The following is a 9,576-nucleotide window of genomic DNA, read 5'->3' as shown; positions in this document are numbered from 1 at the left end:
TAAAGTATACAATCATAAAGGAAAATGTGACTTGCTTACATATTTTGATGTTGTTTATTGTTATGTTATGGTTCTATTCATGTTAATATTCTTAATTATTTATCACAATTAAATTTTTTTATAAATAATTAAATATTTTTTGTCCATGTATTATAAATGTTAAATTATTTTTTATTCTCAATCCAAAATTTATATGATAGCTGTCGTTTTGCTGTCAAATTAATATGATTCTAGCGTAGACTTGTCTAACACTAGAGAGATGATAGTATAATCGTGGACAAATGTCCCCAAGTCGTCTCCCAACGAATCCAATAGTAAAATCAATTGACCAGGGTTTAAAATCTATCTGCAAGCAATAAAAAGTTAGCAATAACAATAAAGAGAAAAAGGGGGTTTGAGATAGTTGTGCATAAAATATAAAAGAGATTAAAATAGAAAATAAAAAGCGGTTGATCCCCAAGTTCTTCCACCATTGAATTCTTCATAGGTTCTCTAAAGATTAATCTTTTTCCAATCCTCCAACAGAGCTAAACCAGATTGAACATGCGCCGATCTGATTCAACTGAAACTCACCAGTAAAGCATGCGTCTACTAGTTTAATCAATACCCACTTTGTTCCATGCATATACTCCATGGGAATGCTTACCTCCTCTCCCTTGAATCATGCGCCCAAGAAATTAATTAGAACAATGCGAACTAAGTAAGAAACCAAAGTTTAAGATAAGGAAGACTCTCAATCATGCGTTCAAGTACAACCTCTCACAAAAACCAGTTTTCCAGGAGATTAGACAATAAAAACAACTGCTTTAGAGAATTAAAAATCGAAACTTTTATTGAACAAAACCTCAGAACTCAATGGGGAATTACAAAAGAATCAACCAAAATGGTTTAGCCTTCCATGCAGAGGCAAAACAAAAGAATTACTAAGAAGAAAATAAACTAAGAAAACCCTATGAAGCTCTCTCTTTTCTCCTTGATGCTTGTGTCCTTTTATAGGCTTTTCTGCTCCAAAGATCTTGGGAAAATATTGCAGTTTAGATTTTGTAAACAGTTTTACTTTCCATAATTCTTTTTATTTTGCAGAAGATTTGCTTCCAATTCTGTTTCTGGAATCTTGTAGCTTTTATTTTCTCTTTCTTCTCCTCAGAATATTTTTTCTGTTTTGGTTCAAGAAGCAACTTGGACTTTTGCATATTTGGCCCATTCACAAAGGTAGATGCTTCCTCTGGATAATTTACTCTAAAAAGACAAAATTAACAATAATAATAGTTAAGGCCCAAATAAACCCAATTATAAGAATATTAATTAAAACAATGGATTTATTTATTATTATAGTCCAATAATCTATGAATAAGGCTAGTGAGTGTGAATAAATATATGCTCATCATTATACATTCTAAGTATTTGTAGTAAGAAAACTATATTGTTGACTCGTCATTAGCATGAATATTACAATATTGTAATATAATCTATGATGGAAACCTAGTTGTCAGGCAAAAAAATAATGACACATTTCAATAGTTTTTTTACTATAAATACTCAAAAGGTCTAAAGTTTGGATTAAGGAAAAAATACAATTTCGCGTTATAGTATATGGACGAAAAATATATCTAACCTTTTTATAAAAAGTAGAGAAAGTTCACTATAAGAAAATTATTAAGTAAAAATTAATTTTAGAGACAAAAAATAATTAGTTACTAATTTAGATATTGTTTTATAAATTAAAAATTATTGATATCTAAAGTAGTTTATATTATTAATAATAATATTTTATAAAGTAGTTTCTAAATTGGTATCTAACAATTAACTACCAATATTTTAACTATTAATTACTTTATATATTAAATTAGTCTTTATTAGTCATTTATAAACTAATTTAAAATCTAATATATTAGTATCTAAAACCTTGTAACTAATTAAATATTAATTTATAAATAATTTTATAAATTTTTATTAATAATAGAAACTATTTTAGATACCAAAAAGATTTTAGTATCTAAAAGAGTATCTAATTTAGTAAATATAATAACTATTTTTTTTCTTCTAAATTTGATTATTATTTAATTATTGTTTTTGGTTATTATTTAAATACTGTCTTGTAGTAAAAGTATGACTTGCTTACTTATTTTGATGGTGTTTATTATTATGTTATTAGATTTTTGTTGATCGTCCCCAAATATTTATTGCAGTTAATTTACAAAAGAGGTAAAGGTAGAAAACTAGATGGATGAAAATGACAAATAGGCAAATATATGGAAATATCTTTGGAGGTTTCCCTATAAATATCTTAATGGAAATATACAGTTAATTTTTAGGCTTGTAATTTTTGGAGGTTTTTTTTGAGGTTTTTCTTATATTAATCTTATATGAAGGAAGATGCAGTAGAAATGGATTTTTGATAGGCATCCTGGAGATTTATATTCAGATTGTTTATAAATTTTATGTAGTGTTTTTTTAAGGATTAAGTGTTTCATTTAATTTAATTAATTTTTTACTTTTTAGTATCATCTAGCCGTTAGTGTATCTTAATGATTATAGCTTAAAAATTTCTATAGTCCTTCTATTTGTATTAAACACTCTTTTTTATCTCTAATTTTAAGGCGATTCATAACTTCAAAACAGAAAAACATTGGTAAAAATTAGGTAGTTAACTTTATTATAAAAAATAAGAATATGTTTAATATATATTATAAATTACAAATTTTACTAAAACACAGTGTGATACCATTTAAACAAATTAATTAATAATTCAACCTAAATGAATGTTAACTCAATTTATATATTATAATTTGACTTTATATATATTTAATGTGGAATTTAAAAATAAAATATAATATTAATGATTAACAATATATTAGAAAATAAAAAAAATGTATTAATATGGTTTCATATGATGCATAATGTTCAATACACCTCATCACTACTACATGAAAAACAAGAAATAAAAAATAATTAATAAATTAAATATTATTTTAGATACTAAAAATTTATCAAATTTATCTTTCATTATAATTCTTTTTATCGAGTTGTTATCCAAAGCCAAAAAAGAAGTTCACCAACCTCGCCCATTGAAGCATAAATAATTGTCATTTGGCAAGTTGCTACAGGGCATGCCAATTAGGTCGTTATTGGATTATTTGTATTGGTTGTTGAGTTCAGGACGGCTATATAAAATTAGGCTGAAAATACTAAAAAACAAATATGAGGACGAATAGAAAATGAAATAGGTTTGCATTCATGATTGACGCAAATTTGTCAGTGCATGTTTAGTTCAATGGTCTTCGTTTCTATGAGCCATCACACAGTTTTGTGGTTGGAACTCAGAAATGGCGCTTAATAATGGGAACTCAACTTTGACATATAATAGTGGGACCTCGGATTTCTCATCATCAAGTATTGGAGTAATATTTGACTCACATAATTCTTGTCTAATTTTTCTTTACATTTCATATAAGAAAACTGGAAAAGGAAAGAAACTCAAAGATAATAAATCTTATATCAGATAAATTGCAATATACACACGCAAGTTCAGAAACATTATCTTTGAAAAAACAAGTCAGGGTTGAGAAAATTTGTGAAAATACATTAAGCTAAGACGGTAAGTATAAAAGGAAGTAAGAAAATTATGTAAGAAAATAAAAACTCAAGATAGTAGAGTGGAATCCTTCCCTCTAATATTACAACTGTCAAGGAAGTTTCGTTTCTAATAAATTCTTTTTTTATTGCCCATTGAGGATTTTTTTAATTATATTATTTGTTTATTGTTGGCTGTTTTCATATTTATCTGTAATCCCCATTCAGAATCTCTCTATTTTCTAATTTCTCCATATTAACAATATTGTTTAACCTTCGTCAAAGAAATAATTGTCTATAATTCATAAACAGTTTTCTATGTGAAGAACTAAATCAAACATAAAAGTCTTACAAGTTCAAATAAAAGGACAAACATTGCTTAAATATATTTTTAATTAATTCTTTTAAATTTTGGAAGTTTTGATTTTATTTCCTCTAAAAACAATTTTGTTTTAATCTATTTAAAATTAAAAATTGTCCACATTTGATGTTTAGTATTACATTACACAAATTAACTATTGAACAAAATATTACATAAGTATTTAGGTGACAAATTATAATAAAATTCCATCTAAAAACACTCTTCAGATTTATATAATGAATATTATTAATCAATCTTAAAATAGTAATATAACGAAAATATAGATTTCTATGACTAAAGAACTCAACCAATAATTAGACTTAAATAATAATGAATAAGAAAGAGTAGCAATGCAACACATTGTAATTCATCCTTTCCTTCAAAAGAAGAAGCAGCAGTGATGCTGTGGCAAAAATACAAAAACATGAAGCATAAGAAAATTAAAAGAGGAAATATAACTAACGAGGGAGGAGTTTATTTTGATTGGCCTGAAGCATCTCTGCAACTTGACTCATGGATGGTCTTTCATTCATGTCATCTTCCACGCACTGCAAAGCCACTTTGACCAAAACCTCTACTTCTGAAACGTCATAGTTTCCTTCCAAATTGGGATCGATTATCTCCTCCATCCAAAACGCACAAGTGGGTGAGTGCTTTATCTTCTCCCTTATCCACGTCACCAACCGATGCTGTTCAATGTCCCCACTGTTCTCAAGACTGTGGATTGCCATAGGGCTTCTTCCACTCACCATTTCCAACACCACAATCCCATAGCTATAAACATCCACCTTAGAAGTGATACGGAGATTGTAAACCCACTCTGGAGCCATGTAACCTCGAGTCCCTCTTATTCGTGAGAAACTAGAATTTCCACGCTCGTCTCTGTTTAAAAGTTTTGACAACCCAAAATCTGCTACCTTGGGTAGGAAATTTGAGTCAAGGAGAATGTTTTGAGGCTTCACGTCGCAATGAAGAATCCACTCCAAACACTCTTCGTGTAAGTAAGCCAAACCTTTCGCTGTGCCCACTGCCACGTTGAACCTTTTCTTCCAATCAAGTGCGTTGCCAAAGAGATTGTCTGCTAAAGATCCATGTTCCATGTACTCATACACCAAAAGCCTGTGCTTCCCATCAACGCAGTACCCCCACATGTCAATCAAATTCATGTGGTTCAGCATGCCAATTGTGCTTATTTCAGCCAAAAATTCAGCTTCCCCTTGAGTAGCTTCGTTTAAGCGTTTAATAGCGGCAACACGGTTATCATATAACGTCCCTTTGTAAACAACCCCTCCTGCTCCTCGCCCAACCTCTTCTTTGAACCCTTTTGTTGCCGATTTTAGCTCTGCGTAGGTGAACCTCTGAAACCCTGTGGCAGAAAGAAGGTGGTGTTGTTGATCCTTCGTATCAGGGTGCTTGCTTGTTCTTAACAAGAAGAACCAGACTAGGAAACTGGTGGAAAGCTCAAACACCCCGACCCCGAAAGCGAACCAAACCAAGAAACTCAACGTCGAGTTTTTTTCTGGCGGCTGATAAAACCTGTTCAACTTTTGAGACAAACCAACGGAGCAATTCATCGGGGAATGCTTTAGAATCTTCGTGGACGAGCGCAAAATCGCATTCGGCAACTTTAGATAGATCTCTCCATCGAAATTAGGACTATCCCGTCCATTGAATGCCATCGTTTTCGGGTAGCAATTATAGTCAGAAAACTCGTTAAACTTTAATTGAACAGCTACACATTTATCACAAAGTGACAGACATATATTCTGGCATTCCTTTAAGCTCTTAACGCGTGTCACGTTCCAGTCATAGCCATAGAGTTCCGTGGTTGGAACATGGAGAAAACCCAAAGACTCGCGACTGCCGCAAGAAATATCAGAAGAAGAAAACTCAGGCTCACACCCCTGAGTCCAGTCATTAGGATCCTTAATCTTAAACCCTTTCAAGCAATAGCAAGTCCTTCCGATATTAGGATCATGATTGCACAAGCTGTTAGCTCCACAAATTCCATGAATCATGCACGGTTGGGGAACAACTTGCCACGTCACCTCCCACATCTTATGCTCCTCGTTGAAGCTATACAAACGCAGGTTACCATCTGAATCCATCTTGAGTCTCCTGTACACCTTTTTGGGATAATCGGTGGAGCGGAACTGAAACCCATCAGAGGAAGTGAAGTGTCCAAGGGAATCTAACAAAGCGGTTTTGGTTATATTGTAGGTGGATCTGCCTATGTTAATTGGAAGCTGCCACGATGGAGGCCAGTACACACTGGAAAACGTTTGACCTTTGTAGAGTAAACGAAGAACGTTGTCGTTGTCGTAGTAAAGTTTGTAGAATCCCGTGGAATGGTTCGTTGCACTTCTTGAAGAAACGAGGCCGACTCGCTCCGTGAGTGGTTGCGTTGGAAGAAGGGTGTCGGTTGGGGAATCGAAGCTTTGCCAAATGATGGTGCCTTTGGAAGTGAGGAGAAGGAGGTTTCCATCGTTTCTTAGCTTTACATGAAGTTTGGAGGAGGAAAGAGTGGCGGTTTCCCAGATAACGGTTCCTCCAGCATCCGTCAAAACGAGGTTGCCGTTTTTCCAGAGTGAGAGGAAGGAGTCTTTGCCGTTGACGGGTTCGTCACGGTTGGCCATCCATAAAACGGTGGGCTCTTTGGAGCGCGTGAAGCAAACGGAAAAGCAGAAGGCGTTTTCACCAACTTGGAAGAAGCCAGCAGAAAAATCGCCATTGGATGAAAGAAGGGTGTCACTTTGTTTCTCTACTGAAAGTGAGGAGCCTTCTGGAAGTGTATCTGTGGCTGCATATGAAGTTGAGATGAAGAGGAGAAGGAGAAAGAGGTTTATATGCATTGCTCTAGATAGCATAAGGTGCATGAATTAATACATACTAACATATTACCTTTTTATATACATCTACAATTATTTTTCCTTGTTTTTCTTGTTGACTTTATCAAAATAATTGACATATGATAATATCCAATTGTGTTTATTTTTCAAAATTGTTATTATTATTATTTTATATTTTAGTTGTTTAATGGAAATTTTTTTACATGTGCCCAAATGTTAAGAATAGAGAAAAGAAGATTGATGAGTGTACGCAAATATATATCCATAAGTTATAAAAAATATATTACTCTAATTTTTCATTTTCTACGAATTTTAACTATAATTCTTGTGTAAAAGATTGGATTTATTTTATATATTTCTTTAAGTTTTATAGTCTTATTTTCACATTTTTTTTATGAAATATGAAACATTCTAATGACTATATATATATATATATTAGTTTTATAATTACGTAGTGAAATTCTTTCCTTCTCTTCTTTTGTCTCCATCATTGACAACTATATTAGATATTGATATACATTCAATTTATTATGCCGGGAGTAGGAAGAATTACGTATGACTAATTGAAAAAGACTCATTGTATGGTTTGTATTAAAATGAACCCTATGTTTGCATACATCTAATATTCTCTTAAAGAACAAGGCTGAGAAAGGTAGGATTTGATAAAATTTAGATTTTAGTTATAAAGTTAAGGTTTTTTCTTGTATAATATAACTTTTAAGAATTAATTATATCAAATTCATTTGTGATTATATCAAAATATAAGAACAATTTATATTCATGCGCATCTTATTTTCCCAACAAAATATTATATAAATGACAAAACTATACTTTTTTTTAAAGGGTGATTGATTAAAAATATCTAACATCACCTATAAAAGAAGTTGGTAGTGAAATGAAAATGACGGAACATAAATAGTAGCAACAACTAAACGAGCATACTGCTCAATATTTTTTTTATCTACAAATAACTAATTACATTAAATAATAAGACAATTACAAAATTTCTAACATATATACATAAAAAAGACTAAATGTTTCTAAAATATAATCCAACAAGATATTATCTCAAAAACTTATATGTATACTATTCAACGTATGAATGAAATGACTTAAACATAACTAAAAGTCTAAAACATCACATCATCATGCATCAACTAACAAAAAAAACTAAAAACACAAGTTGTCTAGAATATTTAGTTTCCTTGATAATTTACAACTGTGATAACCAACATCCAAAAAATATAAAACTCAAATCAGTACAAGAAAATCATTAAATAAAAACTAATTTTAGATACCAAAATATTTAGTTACTGTTTGACTAAATTAGTAACCATTTTATAAACTAAAAGAATTATAGGTATCTTTAAAGTAATTTCTATTATTAATTAAAATTTATAAATAGTTTTTAAATTGGTATCTAACCTTTAGCTACTTATTACTACTTTAAATTCTAAATTAGTCTCTGTTAGTTTTTAGAAACTATTTTATAAATTTTTATTAATAATAGAAACCACTTCAGATACCAATAATTTTTTTAGTCTCTAAATTAGTATCTAATTTAGTTAATATAGTGACTAATTATTTTTTGTCTGTAAATTTGATTTATATTTAATGATTTTCTTGTAGTGGATGCTCAATAATTTAAGTGAACATATTAGCAATTCTAACTTGTACTTAGGTTTATTGTGACTTAGGGTTTAGGTTTTTTATGGATGAGCATTACCCAACAACAACAACAACTCAAGTCACAACCACCCATACAACGTTGTTTGATGAAATGTCTGAATTGGAGTTGTTGGTGAGATTTAGAGTCAAAGGAATAAGGTCATTTTTAAAGGTGTAGTAATTGATCATTCTAAATTTTTCACCTTGCTCCAACTAAAGGTATGGTCTTGGGTTACTTCTAAAATTGTCTTTGTTTGCTTTTCTTATTCAGATTGGTGTCTTGATCCTTTGACATGTTGGGATGAGGTGTTAGTTTGTTCTTGAACTTGTTTTTTCGGTCTTTGTGTGCCTTTGTTCTAGTTTTTGTCCTAGTAGGAAGTTAGTGACAAAATCTCTAAGAAAAGTGTTGTTTATTTATGTGCAATTTTGTATAAGAGTTGGATCACTTCTTAGTGATTCTTATTTATTTATTTTATTTTATATATGTTGCTGATAAAAAAAAACCATACAAATCGATAGTTTTAATATATCAAATATCACCTAGGTCAACAATATGGTTAAACTTAACTAATTATATAAAAAAAGATTAATGTTTAAAAAACTTAATTATTATTTTCGTTTAGATTTTAAAAATTAAATTAATTCTAAAAAAAATCAACTTAATTAAACTATTAATTATGATATTGAAAAGATGTATTTTTAAATAAGATATTAACTAATAATAGTTTAAATAGTTTAATAATAATTTCAAATAAACTAGTTTGATTAGATTCTTTAGTAGCTCAGTCTAATTTATATAGACAACTGTATAATTTAGTTCTATTAAATAAATTTTACAATTTAATTTAATTTTACAATGATTTAATTTAATTTATGTATTATGTCTACGGTTATCAAAGACTGAAAACTGTGAATTGTTTGATACATTTTTTTAATTTCTTAAGTCACTTTTTAAGTTTAGGATTTCAATTTTTAATCTATTTTAGCCAGTCTATATGAAAAATAAAATATATTACAAATGACTCAAAATAAGTCGAAATGAAATCTCCTTTTTGATAAGTAGTATTATGAGATTAATTACTTTGTACATGATATAATTTTTCAAACACTTTCCACAAAATGCGA

General features: G+C 29.9%; 1 protein-coding gene across 1 annotated transcript; it reads right to left on the bottom strand.

The window, feature by feature from the left end:
- Positions 1 to 4,279: 4,279 nt before the first annotated feature.
- On the bottom strand, positions 4,280 to 6,907 carry LOC137821229 (putative receptor protein kinase ZmPK1). Its single transcript, XM_068625725.1, has one exon. The coding sequence runs from the start codon at positions 6,808 to 6,810 to the stop codon at positions 4,393 to 4,395; it is 2,418 nt and encodes an 805-aa protein (XP_068481826.1). The 5' UTR covers positions 6,811 to 6,907; the 3' UTR covers positions 4,280 to 4,392.
- Positions 6,908 to 9,576: the final 2,669 nt, after the last annotated feature.

This window comes from Phaseolus vulgaris, chromosome 9 (genome assembly GCF_000499845.2).
Source record: "Phaseolus vulgaris cultivar G19833 chromosome 9, P. vulgaris v2.0, whole genome shotgun sequence".
NCBI classification, from domain to species: domain Eukaryota; kingdom Viridiplantae; phylum Streptophyta; class Magnoliopsida; order Fabales; family Fabaceae; genus Phaseolus; species Phaseolus vulgaris.
The sequence above is the reverse complement of the archived record's forward strand: the minus strand, read 5'-3'. Positions and strand labels throughout refer to the sequence as shown.

Bases quoted from the DNA above. Each gene is read 5' to 3' on its own strand.
- LOC137821229 (XM_068625725.1), bottom strand. From the start codon at position 6,810: ATGCACCTTATGCTATCTAGAGCAATGCATATAAACCTCTTTCTCCTT.